Source organism: Megalobrama amblycephala, linkage group LG9 (genome assembly GCF_018812025.1).
Source record: "Megalobrama amblycephala isolate DHTTF-2021 linkage group LG9, ASM1881202v1, whole genome shotgun sequence".
NCBI lineage: Eukaryota > Metazoa > Chordata > Actinopteri > Cypriniformes > Xenocyprididae > Megalobrama > Megalobrama amblycephala.
In genome coordinates, this window is record NC_063052.1 from 30574483 (window position 1) to 30595209 (window position 20727).

The 20727-nt window shown below is 37.7% G+C and overlaps 1 protein-coding gene across 5 annotated transcripts in view; it reads right to left on the reverse strand.

Moving 5' to 3' along the window:
- spock1 (SPARC (osteonectin), cwcv and kazal like domains proteoglycan 1) overlaps positions 1-17340 on the reverse strand; it is a 218256-nt gene extending 200916 nt beyond the window's left edge. Inside the window, exons 1-2 of one of the 5 annotated variants that reach the window (XM_048202739.1) lie at positions 17160-17340; positions 16590-16739 (exon numbers count right to left, since the gene is read on the reverse strand). In XM_048202739.1, the coding sequence (XP_048058696.1) occupies positions 16590-16739 (150 nt within the window). In that variant the 5' untranslated portion in view covers positions 17160-17340. Of the gene's footprint in view, positions 1-16589; positions 16740-16886; positions 17045-17159 lie in introns of those variants that run through there. The other 4 variants (XM_048202742.1, XM_048202741.1, XM_048202743.1 and 1 more) reach the window with 4 other exon arrangements.
- Between the last annotated feature and the right edge of the window lie 3387 nt (positions 17341-20727).

The following is a 20727-nucleotide window of genomic DNA, read 5'->3' on the forward strand; positions in this document are numbered from 1 at the left end:
TTTGGTGCGCAATGCTAGAGCTATGTAAACAGGTCACAGCTTATGAATACCCAGGATTAATCGTTAACCCAGAGTAAATTATGAGCAGTGTGAAACTTGAAGCAAGACAACCCAGGATTCTGTTTACAAGTGTGAATAACCCTAAAGCAGAAAATAAACGTGTTTAAAACTACAAACATGGTGGATATGCAATACATATAAATGAAAGCAATGTGTTGTAAAATTGGTTCAAAATATCATGCATGTTTGATATCAACTGACTGGATGGAATCAAAGTCTGAACCTAAAAAAAAAATCTGAGTCTGTGGCCATAATACACTAAGCAATTTTCTGTTAAATCTGTCAACTCTGACTGCCCAAAAAGCACTGACTCCCTTCAGACTGCAAAAAAAAAATTGCAAAAGGATCGCCCACTCAAACACTCAACATCTAAAACAAATGTTTATGAGTTCACATTTGAAAGTGCTCTCAGAAAAAAAATTACAAAAGCTGTCATTGGGCTAAGTGCTCTTTCAAAAGGTACACCTTTGTATATTATTTACCTCTAAAGGATGCATATATCTTAAAGCTACATATTAGTTCCTAAATTGTACATATTAGGACCTTTTCATAGGGTACCACCCCAGTGAGAGCTTTTGTACTTTTTCCACCTGAGAGTGCAGTTATACTTATTTTCTTTTGGTGGTAAAAAACTAATTATTATTCCACTAAATTCTGTTAATGTGGAGTCTGGCAGTGCCGGTACTCGCATCCTATAATAAATCTCTCCAGAGGAGCTGTCAGTCATCCAGCGTGAAGCCCCTCCCACTGAGAATCAACACTACAATCAGTGTGTATGATCATTTTCGAGTCAGTGTGTGTATGTGAAATAACAGTCTGACAGTGAAGGTCAAAGAATGATCTGTCTGGGAGTAACTGTGATTCACTATTAGTCAATCAGAAAGCAGAGGCCTCATACAGGAGACCACAAAAGATGCTGCGCCTGAATGCCAATCTCATACTTCTACTACACAATACAAAGAAAGTGCATGCTATTACTGTACTAGGTGATCAGACTTACAATTTTCACTGCTGGAATGAAATAAAATCCCATAGACTTACATTGAAAGAGGAACCCGAGTCACATGTACATGCCTAAAGATCACATGAAAGTGAGGACTAATGGACTTCTGACAGTTGCGTACAAGCAAGAACCACTTGCAGGTTCTTCCAAAAATATAAAAATCTAGTTTAGTATAAGTATTGAAATTCAGCCTGTGATATTCGAAACAACCTTGTGCCATGTTTTCATCTTTACAACATTTCCTGTAAAAGAACAAGAGGAATGGACCAAGACAAAGAAAAAAGAAGGTGGCTAAGATGAGACAGATAAAAGAAAGTGTCAGAAATACTTTGAAAATAGACGCTTCACTCTCTCTCGTCTGAAGTATCTGAAAGATTCTATATAAAGAGAGAAAGAGAGATGATGGACCTTCATTGAATTGCAATCTATATTTATGAGTGCATACAAATTATGACAAATGAATGAATAATTTCAGGAGCTGAATGTGATCATACACACACAGACACATATGAATCCCATGCAAGCACATCCATAAATTCACCAGAGCATTTATTTGTGTGTGTGCATCTCGATTGGTTATCATAATGCTGACATCTGTTCTGTATAACACATGATATTAACAAATGAGCTGGAAATCTGTTTCCACAAGCAAAAGGCGCTCCAACCATTTCTGCCGGTTTTCGCCTCGGCTGCAGAAAATAATGCAGATTTCAGACATACGACCATTTCAGCATTTCAACATGGACTCAGTTTCTGAATAAATACATACATACATATTTTTTGATTAAAGTCTGATTTGTGAATCTTCTCAAACAAATCATTAAAAAGCAGAGTCATTCATTTATGAATCAGACATCACTAGTCCATAAATGTTTGTTGCTGTGTGCAGAGAGGACAAACCAATACAATGCATACAATTATGATGTGTATTTAATGCTTTTTAAGAGACTGTACTTCCTTTCCTCTTTTTCTTCATTCATTTTAAATTAAATATGGCCTCTTTCTCATCAAATTCAGACGGTAAGCTCACAACTCAGCTTTAATGTAAATTTTTGTCATAGCTGAACTGCTGAAAAGCTTTTGTAGGAAACACCGTGAGTGCGACTACCCTTACAAGTGACCATGATCACCTGTTAAACAGATGTAGCTACTGTATAGGGAGCGACAGGTTTGTTTCTCCTGTGACTGCTCCATGCGGTGTCATTGTCTTGAATGTGCATTGTTTTGAATGTGTTTACTTGCAACCTAAGATGTAAAGAGTGAGTTGTTCACTTGTTACTTGTTGGTTTGCATTGTGTAAACAAGAAAGTAAATAAGAGAGACAAAACAGAGATGCTGTTATTTTAAAATGGCAATTTTTGCTGAAAATGAGACAAAAAAAAATGCTTTATATATTACATAAACATGGATTAATGGCAATTAAATACTTGAAAGGCACTTTTCTGTTTAATTGGAGCAAATTCTATCTCATCCCACTCTGTATTTATACATTAGTCCACTTTTCTTTATCGCTTTCACATTTAAATAAGTCCTACCCACTGATAGCTGAGTTAATACATCTATTGTGCTATAAATTGCATGACAAAGACTCTATCGGTTGACACATTTCTACTGTCACACATATACCGTCATTCTGGTCCATGCTTGCGCATGTGAAAGTGCATTATCTCAGCTAAGTGGATTTCTGCCATCTTTGCTCCCGTTATTTCCTCCTACTAATGAAAAAGCGCTGCCGTATTTTCACGCAGCAGGAGATAAATTGTCTCTTGCGCACATATTCAAAGTAGCACACGCGCGCACAGAAGTACTAAAGCAGCATAATAAACTCTCCATTCGATGAGGTGCTTGACTGATCATCTATCACTACTTCTTATTTTTCTGCACCTTCATCCTCCATTTCTCTCCATCTTACTACTTTAATTCCCTCTTTCTCGTTCTCTTTTTCTCAGGATCGTTTGATGCTGTCCGGCTGACAACTCGTTTCACGCATCACTAATTACTGATGACATGCAGTCCGACCGTACAGTATGAAAAGCGTCTGAGTCAGAGACCAGAATCAGCAGTTTCCAGTGCTGGAGAGAAAGACAGAGAGGTGATAGCTCAACAGCAGACAGGCGAGAAATCTGTTCCCGTCTCTCTGGAGGAGAGCTGAACGCTGTACTTCGCTGTCTCACCTCCTTATTAAACGCTCCTCATCCTTAATTCATCTCCCACTGAGAGTGAGACCTCCACAACGAGAACATTAAACTCTGGGAAAGTCTCCGTTCAACCAGATGAACATCACAGGTTGGCTTTCTAATGAATAATAATTGAAGATGTTTACTAACAAGCAGTCTAGCATGTAGCACTAACCAAGACCCAGTGTTATTTTAGCATCATTGACATAAAACAAGTTTTTGTCAATAATTTGAATTAGATTTAATTTTATATTTTCTGTTTTCATTTTAATTTTAGTTGAAGTTTTAGTAATTTTGTTGTTGTTTTTTTAAATGTCTATAGTTTTTAAAAGTTTTAGTTTTTAGTTATTTTAGTATTTCAACCTAAACTAAACAAAAATGAGAGGTGTTGCCTTGGCAACTAGCTGAAATAAAATAAGTATTTTATATAGGTTATTTTATTTCAGTTAATGTTTTTTTTGTTTTTTTTTTTTTCAAATAATGAATTTTTAATGGGTTTAGATTTAGTTTTAGTTAATGATAATAACTCTAGAAAAGAGGGGGAAAGTACACAGAATTATCTCCAACAGGTGCAAAATCAAAATTAAAGATATGAAAATAATTACATGAAAATGTTTTACACTATTTAACTATTCCCTTTATTGTTTTTTTTTTACAGCAGAATTTAATTCTGTTCACATGACTGAATTGTTATTTTCCCGTTTATCATTTACCATCTTTTGATCTATACTGCATAAAGTGCTATATACAGGTAAATAAAGGTGACTTGACTTGACTTTACATTTCATATTTCGCAAATAAAGGGAATAGTTAGTGTGTGTATTTTCCCTGTTTATAATGATAATAACCCTGCAAAGATCTAAAACATATTCTACGAACAATGCAAGTACATAAATGCTTTAAGCTATGCAAGCATGATTTCAAACAATGCTGTGTTCTGAAAGTTGTCATGCAATGCATAATGCAGCGCAGGTATGTGTTGCATTCTCAACGGGTGCATAACCTCATTCGGGTCAAATGCTAACATGGCGAAGAGAATCTTCCTGAGCGGGTTAGATAATGTTAGTTAAACTGTTGACATGACCATAGCTCACTATAAAACAACTATATTAGTAACTATATAAAAAAAATGCACAGCTTTCAGGCTGTTATATTTTATAGAGATGCTAGGGCTGAACAATTTGGGGGAGGGGGGAAACTGCAGCCCTAGTACATGTGCGGCATTGCACATGCACACACACACACACACAAAGCAACATGCTTTGCTTCAAGGAATATGAGGAATATGAGAGAGATGAATACAGAGAGATAGAAAGAGGAAGACGGTGGTGGAGGTTAAAAAAGAGACAGAAAAACAGCTGAATCTTGAAGACAAACCAACAATAAACCAGACTGAAGGAAAACAACTTCTGCCTCAGTGAGATGCTGACAAGACTGTCACCCACATATAAAGAGAGAGAGAGAAATCCTTCATTCAGTGAGCTGGAAAAACCTTGAGATAGAGCGTCACCATCCAGTAAAACACACACCTCCTTTAATGATACAGACGGGAAAATTTGTACTGTTTACTTTAATATGCAAACAGCACATGAATCTGTCTCACTGTGACTGTCTGTCTGTCTGAGATGGAAGAAAATACTTCATTTCACTTGCTAAAGCCACTTACGGGGTGAAAGCCGAAGGTTCAAACAAACACATAAAGGCAGGTCCTGCTTTCTGCTGAAATATCATCATATCAAATACTAGGGGTGTCCTCGACTACGGATTTACATAGTCGAATCCGATTAGAATCAGATTGCCTGTATTCGACTGATAGTCGAATCATAAAGGGGGGGTTGGGGGTTGGGGGTGTGGTCCACTAGAGCACTAGAGAGTGCGCACGGACTTTGAAAGGTTCGCGCGCTGAACTGTGCAGGAGCGGGACACGGAAAATGAAGTAAGGCCTGGCTATAGTCTACCCGCGGCTTAAGACAATTTTTATTTTCTTTCACACACAGCACAGAGAAACATCTTTCTATAAACCGACCAAGTGATAGACGAAACTGACAATGATTTTATATTTTTTAAACAAATGAAAGGCAATGCGGATAAACATTCATGTACAGAACACTCTCAAAGATGTAGAAGAAAATGAATAAAAACATTTTGGATCAATAAACTTTATAATATATATATATTAATAACTGCAGAAAGGCCACACTGCAGACAGATATACATTTCATATGTCGGCAAATCAAATTACATCGGCTAAATTGTCTGTGCGAGCAAGCTTTAACTAATCTACAGCGCAACATTGATGCACCAAAAACCATAATAACCAAATATATATATTTTTTTATCAAACTCAGAATTATTATTATTATTAAAATTCTTATAACTGTAATAAATGGAATGATCGATAGAACCAGACAAACAGACAGACAGACAGACAGATAGATATATATATAAATAGTTAGTTAGTTAGTTACTTAGTAGGGGTGTGAGTAAAAAAACCGATGCATCGATGTTAAATTTAACATGAACTTTTGATGAATGAATAGGGGCCGTTCACATAGCGCGTCTAAAAACGCGTGGAAGGCGCGGCCGCACCGCTTCTCCTTCTTTCCAAAGCGCTTGCGCTCCTGTGGCGTCGGTCGTTGCTATGCAACCATGAACTGAGCTCTCCAAGAGGATCAGGATGTTTCTGCAAAGGATAAATGATTTCTAGCCCTTGCATTAGTTTTACTATGAGATATATTGATGGAGATAAGATATAAAAACCACCATGAACAGCTATGATCAGCTGTTCGGCTGAGCTTTTGATGTTTTGTTACGGAAAGGCCATAGCTGATCGGTTGATTCTTGTCACACGACCTGCGGTGCGCTTGCGGCATTCTGAAAAGTTGAGAATTGAATGCGCGTCGCGTTGATCCCATTATGAGCGCGCCTGCCGCCCGGCTACATTTGAAAATAATAACTGACTTGCACGCGGAAAAGACGCAATATGTGAACGGCCCCTAACTTAAAGCAAAGCATCGCAAGCGTCTTTTGCTTTTCTGTGAGCACAGCTGTTGCTGTGCACTGCGGTGAAAGAAAGCCACGACTTTTCTCACGCGACCATGCAAGAGACTGACATGAGAAACGTTTAAACCTGCTTGCAAGATTCAATGTGTGCCCGAAACACTTACTGAACTAGAGAGCTGATTGAGACACACCATCTACGATAAATCGTTACACCTCTAATACTTATAGTAATTTAAAAATGTGGTAGCATTGGATCTGGACAGGAAGGATAACTCTGCGAGTTGGAAGGGGTGTGTCGCGATTCTGCCTTCTCACATCGCGATACAGGTTCGTGGACCTGCGTATCGCGATTTCGGTTTCATATCGCATATCGTTACAGCCCTATTGTATATATACACTACCATTCAAAAGCTTGGTTTCGATTTTTTTTATTCAGCAAGTATGAATTAAATTGATCAAAAGAGACAATAAAGACATTTATAATGTTACAAAAGGTTCCAATTTCAAATAAATGCTGTTCTTTTGAACTTTCTATTCATCAAAGAATGCTGAAAAAATGGCACAACTTTTTTCAACCGTGATAGTAAGAAACGCTTCTTGAGCAGCAAATCAGCATTAAAATGATTTCTGAAAGATCATGTGCCACGAGTAATGATGCTGAAAATATTATGTGTGTAAACAGCTTGTGTGTGAACATGCATCTATGTGACTAATTCTTTAGAAATGTAAAGCTTTTTACCATATCAGTAAAGTTACTGAATCTAATTCTGATTCTAATAGACAGACAGACAGACAAATGGCAGATTCTGTCTCAAAATCTACTGTGCTACTATCCTTAATGTTTTAGCATCTTAGGCACATCTGTGATGCCCAAAACTGCCCTTGGTTGCAGCTCACTAGGTTTTGAGACAGATGAAAATGTCTATTGTTCCAAATGCTCTTATTGTCTTTCTCTATAAGACTTCAGAATTTAAATCTGTCCTTGCAGCTCTCCTACTCCTTCACTTCATCCCTCTATTCTCATCATGCACAAGTTCACAGAACATCCTCAGCACAGTCATCATAGTCCCAGCTGTGAGCACTCAGTGTAATACCGTCTGTCAGCACACACACACACACACACACAGACACACAGACACACTGATCAATCCCATGGGTTTACACACCTGCCTCTCTTACAGTCATGTTCCCTCAGCAATTCTGTTCGGCTTTTCTGCCCAGTCTAATGAATTAACAAATCAATAGAAACAGCCGCAGCACACAGGCTCACCAAAGGTAGAATAGACCAAATTTAAAATAGCACAGCTAGATGCAAAAACAAACACTTGAAAAATATCATCTGGATCCGGATGCATGACCCTTCTAAAGATGGCAGAAAACAGTCAGCGATATGGCAGCTGATTTAGGCAGGTGTGTGTGTTGCGGGGCTGATTTCACGGCTGATGGAGCACAGGGTCAGGATGTGTCAAAGAGAGTGAATGAGAGAACGAGAGAGAAGGGGGAAGGGAAGTCAGACATAGGACAAAGGAAAAGATGTTAGGAAAGGGCTCCACGTCGGTCCCCTTAAACTTGCTGGTCTTCAACCAGGAGCCAGGTCTAATCAGAAAGCAAAGAGCAGGATGATGTCCTCGCCAAATTCAGTATAACTTAAAACCCCAAATAAACTCAAACCCCTCATTATAAACAGTGAATATGAATACATTTAAAGTGCATGACGCATTTGCTCTGAGGTGCTATTTTCATCACAATGTAAATCTACTCAAATCCAGCCACTCTATTTTGCACTTCTATCCAAATTAAAATGAATTTATTTATTTACAAATTTCATGCATATGAAATGATTACTACTCGCTTGGAATGAACAGAGAATGCCTTTTAAATTCCATTCAGTTGCTGAATTTGAATTGAGGCAGCAAACAGAATACAGAATGCAGTTTGAATTTGAATTTGAATATACACTAAACTTTGCTGGATTATTTTTTTACCCAAAATGCTGGATTCAGGAGGCCTGTTGCCTGTTGGGTTATTTTGTTGGGTTAAATTTTCACAGTGTAGGGCAGTTTTGTGTAACCCACTGCTGGGTTAAGTTTCACTGACACTTCCTCACAAACTATCCTGTCCGCTGGGTTATAATAACCCACAGCTGGTTTGCCAAACTGGATTAAACTGGCTCAATAGTCATTTTTTCTCCTGTTCCATAAGGAAGCAGAATTATTATTATTATTAAAATTCTTATAACTGTAATAAATGGAATGATCGATAGAACCAGACAAACAGACAGACAGACAGACAGATAGATATATATATAAATAGTTAGTTAGTTAGTTACTTAGTAGGGGTGTGAGTAAAAAAACCGATGCATCGATGCATCGCGATTCGCTCTTCAACGATTCTGGATCAATTCAGAGAATCGATTTTTTTAGCTTATTTTTAACCGCAGTTGCGAGATGACACTGCGTGTGCTTACGGTGCGTGCCCACCGGTGCGGAGCAGAGTGAGCATTTTCAATTCATTAATATGGATGTTGAGCGTCACTCTCGCAAGCCTGAAGATGCTCAACCTCCATAGGAGTGAACTGAATACGCTCTGTGCCAGTGGGCACGCACTGTCAGAAACAACCGTATTCTGCTTGTTTCCATTTCCTCTCATACACACACACATACACACTCGAACCTTCTATAAAATAATCTTTCATACAGTTCGGAAAACCTAGAGCGAATTACATGCGCGCCCATTGCGCAGACATTCGCGGAGTTCATCATTGCACAGGATATGCCTATTTTCCTTAAAAATGCTCTACGAAGGCATCATTTATGTTGTTTGGAGTGCTGTGGGCTTATATTTTATAAATATGAAACTCACTGACAGAAGGCTGCTTTCAATTTCCACGTGCACTTTGTGAAGGGCGCTCACGCAAGTGGCTGTGTGCAACTCCGTTTAAGTGTTTAAATGTAAACTTGCATCTCAAAATGCTTTTATGATGCAAAATTAATGTAAACAGTCAGTTAGATGTCTAAAGCCCGGGACACACTTAACAATTGTAAGGCCGATTATGAATGTAAATTGACACTTATGACTGATTGCGCTCAAACGCATCCAGTCAGAGCCAGTTGCGTTCAGTCTGCGATTACAGTCAGTGTTCAAATTCCATGTGTAAGTATTTAAATCTGCTTCAGTCGCAGGAAACAGTCTTTGTGTGTTGAGCTCAGTCTTAGAATGTTTCAGCTAGTCGTTAAGTGTGTCACTGGCTTTAGAGGATTAAACAAACAAAAACATCTTATATTTCAAAAGACATTATTGTGCATTATTGTGAATGCAGCTTATTCTTCCGCTGTCTATGATGACATCAGTAATAATCAAACAACCGTAAACCGTTCCTCTTTGTTATTATTTATTAGACTCCTTGCTTTTATGTTTTGAAGCTGTATATAGCCTATATTTAACATACAATTTTATTAATTATTTTTTTAAACTAGCAATTACTTTAAAAGTACATATAATTACAAAGACTATGTATTAAATAAATAAAAAAATAAGGTTACAAAACTAATTAATTAATTCATTAAGAAAAAATGTGGATCAAGAATCATTTTGGAATCGGATCGTGACTCCCAGAATCGGAATCGGATCGGATCGTGAGGTGCCTAAAGGTCCCAGCCCTATTAGTTAGTTAGTTAGTTTTGGCATCCAAGTACTGGGAATTCTGGCATCCCTAGTGCGCAGGTAAAATAATAATGTAATCAGTTGGGCTATTTTTCATCTCAAGTCACTGGAAATTCAGGTCTGATAGAGGTTCACACAACTTCACGCACACACTATTTTCACACACACTATTACACACTATTTCCTTTGAAAATGAGTAACACAAAAGCAAAAAGGAACCAAAAAGAGAAAGACGGAAACTTTTAAGACACAGAATCCCACTGATTACAGTTAATCACAAGCTGCCTTTTCCTCTGGGGAACAATAAAACATCAACAAAACTAGGGACGCAGAGAAATTTCGACTACCGGAAATTTTCAGGAGAAGCTATTTTCAGTTTCTGGCCAAAATTATTTGTTTAATTGGCGCTTCTCTGCATGTTTTGACTAGGGTTGGGCAATGTCTACCAAATTGGCATCAGACGATGTCTACAGTGAAACATCACGATGGACGATGACATCAGGGTGGGGGGATTTAACTCATTTGAACAAATTAAAAACGCTCACTTTGCTCTTTTGCATTTTTTCAGTTTAATAGATTAAATATATTTAACACAATTAACGCAGTATCCGTTTTTCTGCGTTATGTGATCAAGCTCTTATTCATGCAAATGCTTTTAAACCATTAAACCAAAGCACGACAAGACAAAAGAGAACGTGTTGTCTGTGAATGTCCTGCCTATGTGCCGGCTCAGCATCGTGATGTCTGTCAGTATCGGCAATGGACGATGGCATCGTCTATCAGCCCAACCCTAGTTTTGACGTGCACACAACTTGGATAAACTACAACAGTCTAGCTCTGGATTGACAATATTAATTTATAGATTTTAATCGGTAATTAAATGGTTTCTTAAATCTAAAATCTTTTAGTCAGTGCTGTTTTCTGTTGATGTGTAAACAAAACTTCCCTAAACATTTGTAGTGGGCCTGCCATATACAATAATCGTCAGAAAGCTTTGTGCTTTGTTACTTTTGATATGAAGCAAAGTGTCAACTTTAAAAACCTGTCGATTTTATTACGAAATTCAAACAATCGGACACTGTTTTATAGCTGAAGCGTGCTTGAATTGCATTGATCACTCAGATTTACAGGTCTTGTAACATCCAAACATGATCAAAATCTATTTTCCTCAAAAATGGTAGTTGATATCGGCTGCAAAGATCCTGATCGGAGCATCCCTAGTGTGTACAACTCAGTTTTGAATGTTAATTATTAAATAGGATTGATTGATTGATTAATTGATTGTTAATTTATTATTTATTTTCGGTTTCGGTTTTCGGCCAAGTGCATACTGAATATTCAGTTTCGGTCCAGAATTTTCATTTTGGTCCATCCCTAAACAAAACCAAAGTTTCCAGACTCTCCTCTGCTGTCCTCAGCGCTCCTCTCGTTTAGACAGTGAGCAGTTTCTCAGTAATGAGGCTCATTTACATGGCAGTCACATCGGTCCCAGTGGATCCATACCACACACACACAAGGTCTCTCTTATGATTGTGCCCTTTGAGTTTTCTCATAAATGACTTAAAAGGACACAGAATCGAATCAAATTGAACTGTACAGTCAGTATAACGCCTCCTGAATTTGTACTTTTCCAATGATCAAATGATGGTCAGATCTCTGCTGTCTCAATGCTGCTGTTTTTAGCTCTGACAAACGATTGATTTCAGCATTCAAAACTCATTGTAATGATGACTTTATGAATATATTATTATTATGAATATATTATAAATACATATATTAACATCTACGGTAAAATAGTGCTTCCATATTTTAAACAACACAACACTGCACAGCACAAAGCAAAAGCAAAACTTGCAGCATTTCATTAATAAGATTTTTTTTTAAAAATTAAGACCTGAAGTTCACATCCAGTCTTTCCACATCTTCTGACAGCTGTAACCTCACCTCTACTGTCCAACTACATCCAATTCATTCCCATCAGCCCTTAGGAAGGATAGTCAGTCCTTCACTTTTAAAGAAATTACATGACAAGGTCATTTTTCTTTTCTGTGTTGATGTGTTTCCTGTTAAAACAGGAAGTTTGGGCAGAACATATTGCAAGATGAATCATCAATTTTTGGTTTAGTTTTCCTATGAGAAAGACTGAATTTTTAATGTGTAAATCTGTTGCAAGTGTAATCTTGTCAATTTATGAGTACACTAGCATATAAATGAACTAAAAGATACAGACACTGACTAAAAATCAAAAAGATCACGTAGAACCAAATGAGCTCTGCAGTGGTGACGTATTTTTGTAGGCTGACCCATAAGTTAGCAACACTCTGTTTCCCTCCACAATAACCCAATAGAATATCTCCATTGGCTTTTGGATTATTGCAGAAAAAGAGCTCCATGACCAACAAAAGTTTATGATTCTTACATATTTTGTTTATCATTATAATCTTCACAAATTAACACAACTTTTAAGAATTTGAAGCCTACATACAATCACCAGAGGCGATAAAAGAACAACACCACAGCTACTTGTTAACTGACTTTGTCATGACAAGTAAAAGCTCTAAAAAAAATCACAAGTGAGGTATTACTTACATATGTTATGTTGTAGAAAAAAACGTGAAAATATCTTGAGCTTGTGTTGACCACAGACCTTATCTTAGGCATTTGACAACAACAAAAAATCATTGAAAAAAAAACCCCACTGACTTCAGGATGATAGATCCAGAAGAGCTAAAGCTGAATAATGACACTATTATCTAGCTACAGCTGCTTTACCACAAATTTGAATTTGTCTCATATTTGCTGAAGTTTGCATCATTAAATCTGTACTTTCCTGTTTATTACTGCTGGTAGTTAATATAAAGATATTTTATATAATTTGGAGGCATCTGGGAACCGCTATCAGTATGCAAAATTGCTTTTGAATGCAAGCCTGCTTTTTAGTTTTGCTTTCGAATTCACGATCACACATACTCTGTGTACAGGTACAGGATACGATCCTGCACTTCAGGATCCTCCGCCATCGTCTTGTCAGTCATCTCTCCTTACTCTCATCACGTGATAAGTGACTTCTGCTGCGATTCTGCAGCTTGTGCTGTATGGAGCAGAGCAGACGCTTTCAGTTTATAATTGTAGCGTCCATTGTCCAACTGAAGTAAATACTTTTTATTTTTATAAAAAAGCAAAACAACAATAATCGGCGCCGACAGAACACTGTGCAACACCAGTAACACCGACTACCACAGCAATCCTACTGTGAAGCTGCTTTGAAACAATTTCTAATGTATAAAGCGCTATAAAAATAAAGGTGACTTGACTTAAAATAATAGGCTAACTCGTCTCTGGGTTTTGGCCTACAAAAAAAACATCATCCCTGTATCCCATTAGAACCATATACCAACTTAAGAACCCAATGCAGCCATAAATGGTGCTTCATAAGAAAAGAACCAAGCGGATGGAAAAACAATGCGGAATAAAACCTGCTGCAGCCAGAGCATTGCATTAGACAGGTCTGCACAGATTTCACAACGACCTTTAAAAACGACCACTAATTTCAGACTTCAGACCGTTACTGGAACAGAAAGCCTTTCAAAATGTGTGTGTCTGTGTGTGTATAAAAATGCCTGTCTGTGCTAGATCTTCAGGAAACCTTCAGTTTAAAGCTTTTAAACCGTGGGCTCAACACTACCTGTCATCTCTCACCCTGACAGACTGATGGAGCTTGTGGAGTTATTACACAAATTCACACCACACACACTCACACGTACACCATTATAGAGCAAAATAGGACTAAGCGCTATGACGTATCTAGTGCACAACGGTAAAGTGTGTGTCAGACATATGGCTACACCATTTACTAAACTGTAAACATATTTGAGAAGGACTGCTTTACGATATTTATACAAGAGAGAATACAAAATTCAACATATGGGTTAGGGTTGTGCACTCACAATTGAATCGACAATGCTTTGTAAATTCCAAATCAGTTCCTGTATTTGAATTAAGTTTGAGTTGAGGTAGCAAACAGAATGGAGAATTGCAAATCAAATTTAAAGCTGCAATCTGTAACTTTTTTGGTTAAAAATTATCCAAAAATCAATTTTTGAGCAATAACATAACCAGCCAGTGTTCAAAACTATCTCCTTACCTCCGATTCACAACGCTAAGCTTGTAATAATGTTTTCTAATTCGGGTGGTATTGGTGAGTTTACGCGGGAAATTCGAGCATGCAGCCATTCATCTTTGCGTCATTACATCACGTTTACATAAAGAAGGAGTCCCAGCTAGTAGGCTATATGGCATGTGGAGGATGCTGCTGGTAACGGATCATTTATAGCCTCTTCTCACAGCAGCTGCAATAATTAAACTTATCATTTTGATGACGGATTGTAATCCAGAAAGGTCCAAATGACAATCATCAGTGACAGCTGGAGATTCACCCATAGTCAAAAGCAAAAGACTTCAGACTGCGGAGTGGCTGAGTGATTGTTAGATTTAATCACCATTGACAGCACGATTTAATTTAATGCTTTTTTTCTCAGTTGGTCAGAACAAAAGTGGCAGACATGTTACTTACTTTTTCAGATGATATTTTCTGGTGAAAATTCTTATGTTGGTCATACTTCCAAGACGTAAAATTTGTGATTCCGAAGTACAGTATCCACACCGATGTGGCGACTAACAGCAAACATCAGATTCATCCGCGATGAGGAACCGTGCCGATGCACAACCCACGTAAGGATGATAATTCCACAAATAACTGCAATTGCAGGTTTCAAACAGAGATGGCGACAAAGAGGCTTACGGACTGCAGCTTTAAAATGCAAAGAAAATCATAGAACTGCACTTAGTGTCATTTTGAATTAGAAAAAGAAAGCTTGTCAAAAAAAAAAAACTTGAAACTGACAGTTTTAATAAAAAGTTCAAAAAGTTTGAAGGTTTTGTACTTAATTTGTATCCTAATATTTAATCAACTAACTTTCATTTTATGGATCAGGGTGGAAAATTGTTACAATTCTGTTTTATCTAATGAGAATTTATTCAGAGTTTATACTAGTTTTGCTCTTATGTATTGTGAATCTGGTTTTGCATTGATACCAGACTGCATTTCATATGAATAGTCTGATCTTTTGCTGTGTGTCCTCCAAATACAAAGAGAAGAAGAGATGAAGTGCCTTTCATTTGTGCAGCATTTCATTCACTGGCTTATCTAAAAATACCATTACCAGATGGTTATTTAATATATCAACCATTTGCACATTAATTTTTACGAAAAATGACTACACTGTGATCTACACATGCTCATACCAAGATGTAAGTTGTCGGTCATTCCACCCACCCCTAATGATTTTTCCAGTGTTGGCGGTTGTTCAGTTAGAACCATACGAGCATGGAAATGTGTGTGTGTGTTCGTTTATGTGCTAATGTCCTTGTCACCTTCCCTTTCAAAGCTTCTCTGACTGCATCAGCATTCATAATATCACCTCTCATTAACACTGAAAAATTACTGACACAGAGAAAGAGAGAGGCACAGATAAAGAATGAGAGGAGAGAGAGAGATGCATAGTGAAAGAGAGAGGGCCTGAGAGGCATGAAGAGACTCTTCATTTCACCTCCTGCAATCACTTCATCCATATAAAGAGCCTCGAACCCCCCGATCTCACTCTCATATAGATCCCACAGCTGAGACTCTCTGAACGTACTTATGGACAGGTGCTTCGTTTCGAGATCTCAATCTCTCCAGTGCGGATTACACAACACATGCACGGGCTGCATCCAAATTGGCATACTTTGACTGCATACTAAAACTGAACATCAGTATCCCAGTATGGCAGTACTGAGACATACTACAACAAGACTGTAACCACATATAGGATTTAGGGTCTAGTTGAAGAATCAACCATTGAAAACCTGATATCTGATCTGATTCCTCTCTTTTTAAGGTCATTATGGCCTTGGTAGAAAATCAAGTAGGCAGTTTAACAACAACTAACAACTTTCTTACCAACTGCATTTACTTTACACTTGAAAAGCCCTAACAGTTCTCATATTCTTCAACTTTTCTTATCAGACAGTTCCTGTGCTATTATGTATTCAGACATCATTTGACCTACTGCTGGTTGCATATTATATAGTTAAGTGTGCATGCATATTGGTCTTCTGTATAAGTACTTTTACATAATATTCGGTGCAAAGAGCACAAACATGTTATCTACCAGTTGTTTTTATGCTATCACTTTATCATTTTATGCTTTCAATGTCATCTAATTCTGGATGTACTAGTGCTAATCTTGCATACTACATTTAGTAGGGAGAGTATACAAATACTGGATGAATACTTGTCAATACAGCCACACACACACAAGCTCACACATATCCATTGTTTTGAAAATATGAGGTATATTATAAACACTAGACAACCCCTAACCCTAAAATAAACCTTTTGGCATTTTAGATTTTAATTAATACACCATTTTTCAGGGAATTTTTAGAGAATTCCCAAGCAGGTCAACAAAACACAGAGACCTTCCTTTGACTTTTGTTCTAAATTAAGCTAATTAAAATGACTACAGACATTTGAGGGGACTTTTGGTCCCTATATAGAAAACATAACGTCCCTTACACACACACACACACACACACACAAGTGTCCCAGCAGCAGAAGGAAATATAGTGGGAAAACTCACGTCGCGGAATTTGTTCCAGTATTTGCTCTTGTCGTACTGGGACACGGTGCTCATCCACTTATCGTTGTCCAGCGGGTTTCCGTCACTGCTGCCGGTAACGGACACCGTCAAAACCACCAGAGACACGAACAGACCGAGACACAACATCATCTGAGAGAGAGAGAGAGAGAGAGAGAGAGAGAGAGAGAGCAGGTGAAATTAAGCACGGGACACTTAAGGTAAAGACGTCAAGCCTTTTTGAGTTTGAGCGGACTTTCATTTAAACAAGCTCAAATAATAAAACATCAAAAAGCTCACTAATTCTTATCCAATAAACAACTCCAGAGCCTCACAGGCAGGTTGCGGATTATTTCTGGATTATAAATCCGCTGAATATGTCCATCTGATATGATTAATCGTCCCTGAGGAGAAAATCCTGAGGCGACTGACAAGCAAAAATTTTAACGGACGAGCTTTCGGACAAAACGTCTCGCGCTTCCCGGGTTCGTCTCCTTGAGCGCGAGCTCTACTGTCTTCTGGTTTAATTGGCTTCATATTATACCGACATTATTTATGATTCGTTTCACTCACCTCAAGAGGGGCTGTTCTCGATTCCCGGGGCCAAACTGAACGGGTGATTGGAGACCGGGCGGGCGGCGCGTCCGTGGGACCGTAAAGTATCCGAGACACTGGAGAGTGAGTGAGTTTCCTCAGATCCTCGCAGCTGCTGCACTGAACACGACCGGGAGAAACGGACCCGAGTAATGGAACGGTGAGCGTCTCCGCCCCCTCTCTACCGTGGCCCCGCCCACTTTCCCCATCTCTCTCTCTCTCTCTCTCTCTCTCTCTCTCGTTCCACACTGAGCGACTCGACGCGACGCTACAAATATTAAATTCTGCCGATGTGATAAAGCGTGACGCAAACTCTTAACGCAGCTGTTATAATTCTCAAAGCTTTCTTCGCTTTGTATTATAACGGAAAGCTTATAGTTTTGTCGCGTCGCGTCGTGTACACACACACATAATTAGGCTACTTTTCAGTCTGTCTCTCAGAGATGGATGCATAACAAAGGGAGTGGTGCATTCACTCGGGAATAAACGCGCTCGTTGAGGTGTGCTGGAGGTAATACGCAGGTGTTGACTTTAAGCTGTAAAACATCCTGTGCTGTGCAGAGGGAATCAATACACCGACATGCGCTCACTCCCTGATCACTCCTAACAAATTAAAACCAGCCTCCGTTTTCATTTGAAATCAGCCTGTAATGGCTCTAAACTGCCTGCTGTCCACTGCAGTGATTTCAGCTGCAGGGAAACTGATGGGAATATTGGCTCATGTTTAATTAAATAGAATAAATAAGTCAATAGATTAACCTCATTAGTAAACATAACGCGGGGAAAGTAGTGAGATTGATATTTGTAGGTGTTCTCCGCAATCTAGTGCAGTGGTTCAGTTCAGGGTTTGAACAGCTGGACCAATGAGTGTGTGTGTGGGAGCTGTCCATTCAGCACCACACACAAAACACCTTAGTAGCCGCTCTCGATGTGTGTAACAACGAGAAGGCGCGTCCACAGACTGTTTAATGCATGTGCAGAGGCGGCATAAATGCATTTATAGCTACAGAAGTTACTATTGCTGAAATAATGTTATAAGGCTCATTCCAGGAAATGAGTGGCTTTAAAAATTATTTTCAAAACGATCAAATAAAGTGCTTTAAGATGTTAATCATTCCACTCTTACAAACCCAACATTATATAACAAAGTAATAAAAAAGTCTAGACACTAAATTGTCCTTGAAGAGTTCGTAGCCTGCAAGGATGATGTTATTATGACAGTTTTATATTTACTTATTTTCATTCTAGGTATAAAGCCACCTGGGAACAAAAACACTAAGCATTTTTATGCATGCTAAAATCTAAAGATATATAAAGAAAATGCAAAATACTTGCTTTTGTTTCCTTTTTCAATCTAAATGTACATATATATGCAGGTGTAACAACAAGACGTTGGAAGCATGACGGGACAGGCCAAAAAGGCAGAAAATATATACAATAAAATAAGGTTATTGATTCATTATGAAAATATAATGTTCTGTGCATAATAAAAGTTGCTTTTCATTGTTTAAACTATACGCTCTAAAAAATGCTGGGTTAAAATAAACCTATGTTGGGTTAAAAATGGACAAACCCAGCAGATGGGTTAAATGTTTGCTCAACGTGCTGGGCAGCTATTAGTTAAAAATTACTATATGGCTTGTTTAAAATGAACCCAAAATAGGTTGGAAATTAAAAATCAATTACTAGAGGCAACAATAATAATCAAAAGGTGAGCATTTATTAATAAGCAATTTAAAAAAATTTTATTGTTTAATTATTATTCATTAAACTTATTAATAAATGTTCATTTCCAAAATACTTTGGGTTCATTTTAAGCAAGCAATACAGCAATTTTTAAACAATAGCTGAGTTCAATAAAACTACCCAGCAGGTTGGGCAAACATTTAACCCAACTGCTGGTTTAAAACAACCCAATTGCTGGGTTTGTCCTTTTTCAACCCAACTTGTGTTGTTTTTAACCCAGAATTTTTTAGAGTGTATGTGGATAAGTGAAACTAAAGGCAACTGTTTTGTGGAATGACTCATGAAATGTAATATAAAATTATTTATATAGAAGCATGAATGAAAATAAAAATAATTATTGCTGAAGCAAAACCACATCAGAGCCTCAGATGGGTCATAATAATCTGGCATTTATGCAGCACTAAGTCTGTACACAAATTATTTAGCAGCCTCAGAGCAGCCTTAACTCAACTGTGTGCAGACACCTTTAGAAAAGTCTAAACATGAAGGCATTATGGTAGACGTTTTATTATGACAAAACAATTTCTCTGCATCGTATTCAAACTAATGACCTTGGCGTTGGTCATCAGTTGAGTCAGTTTTGTGTGCATTATTAGTGCATGAGCACTACAGTTAAGTCACAGAAACTGAAAATGACTTATGTAGAGTCATATTGGCTGGTGTGACTCAGTAGTTAAATAAAAGGTTGGCGGTTCTAACACTGCAATGGCCAATTTATGAAATGTCACCTTTAAAAGAATGAACCTCTTGCGACGAGACGCTCATGGACACGAGACATGAAGCAGCCGCCGAAGGTATCTATCATTCCCTGTGTGCAGCAAAAGTTTCTCTCTGTCAAGCAGTCCTGTATATGCGAGTGGCACTGGTTTGTGTGTTTAATTTATTCCGTTCCACTCCATTGGCTTAATGCTGTTAATGTTAAGTGGCAATATTTTAACGTGGGTAATGCAGGTCAATGTGGTTTCTGATTATGTGCCGTTAACATTTTACACTTTGAAAATGTTAGAGTGAGTAAATTCCCATCAGCCACAGCCAAGATATCGACACGGCTAAAATCCACATGATGTATTTCTGAAATCCAGTTGAATGACATGCACATGAGAGATGCATTAAATTGTAAATGAGAGAAACGTTGAGCACACGCAGAACAGATAATTTTAATTGAAAACTTTCACTTGTGCACTGAGGTGCAACGCCAGAATATTGAGAGCGGTTTCACATTTTTCTCTGCTGAATAAAACCAGCTAATTATTCATTTAGCATACAATATATTTATTTAACAGAGAACTGTGCAAGCTGGAAATTTTCAAGGTTATGAAATTACATAATTTGTTTCCTATAGGAAAAACGATGCATTTTAATGCACAAAATTAAAGCTCTCATAGAGGCACAGACAGTGACAGGACGCCCTCTATTGGCTAAAGGTTTTGTGCCACCAATGATTTAAATTGAATAACAATAACTACTTTATTACTTATTCTTTAGGGCCAAATTAAATACATATCCTTTGATCACTGCATACTTACAGCAATCCAATATCACTTTTCTTTTTTATTACTGATTGATTTTTGTCTTTAATAGATGGGACAGTGGACTTAAACCATACACTAAAATAAACTTTATAATAAACAGTCAGTTTTTCTACTTTAATTCAAGTTTAATTCAGTGTGGTACTTGCCATTTCTTTGTGATTGTTTGTGAAATTTACTAGCAATTTCTGAGTGAAAACTGTTTCTACACTGAATTGTTTTCAGTGTATGTAATGAGCAATGCACCATAGCTCTGAAACGAATAAAGGAAA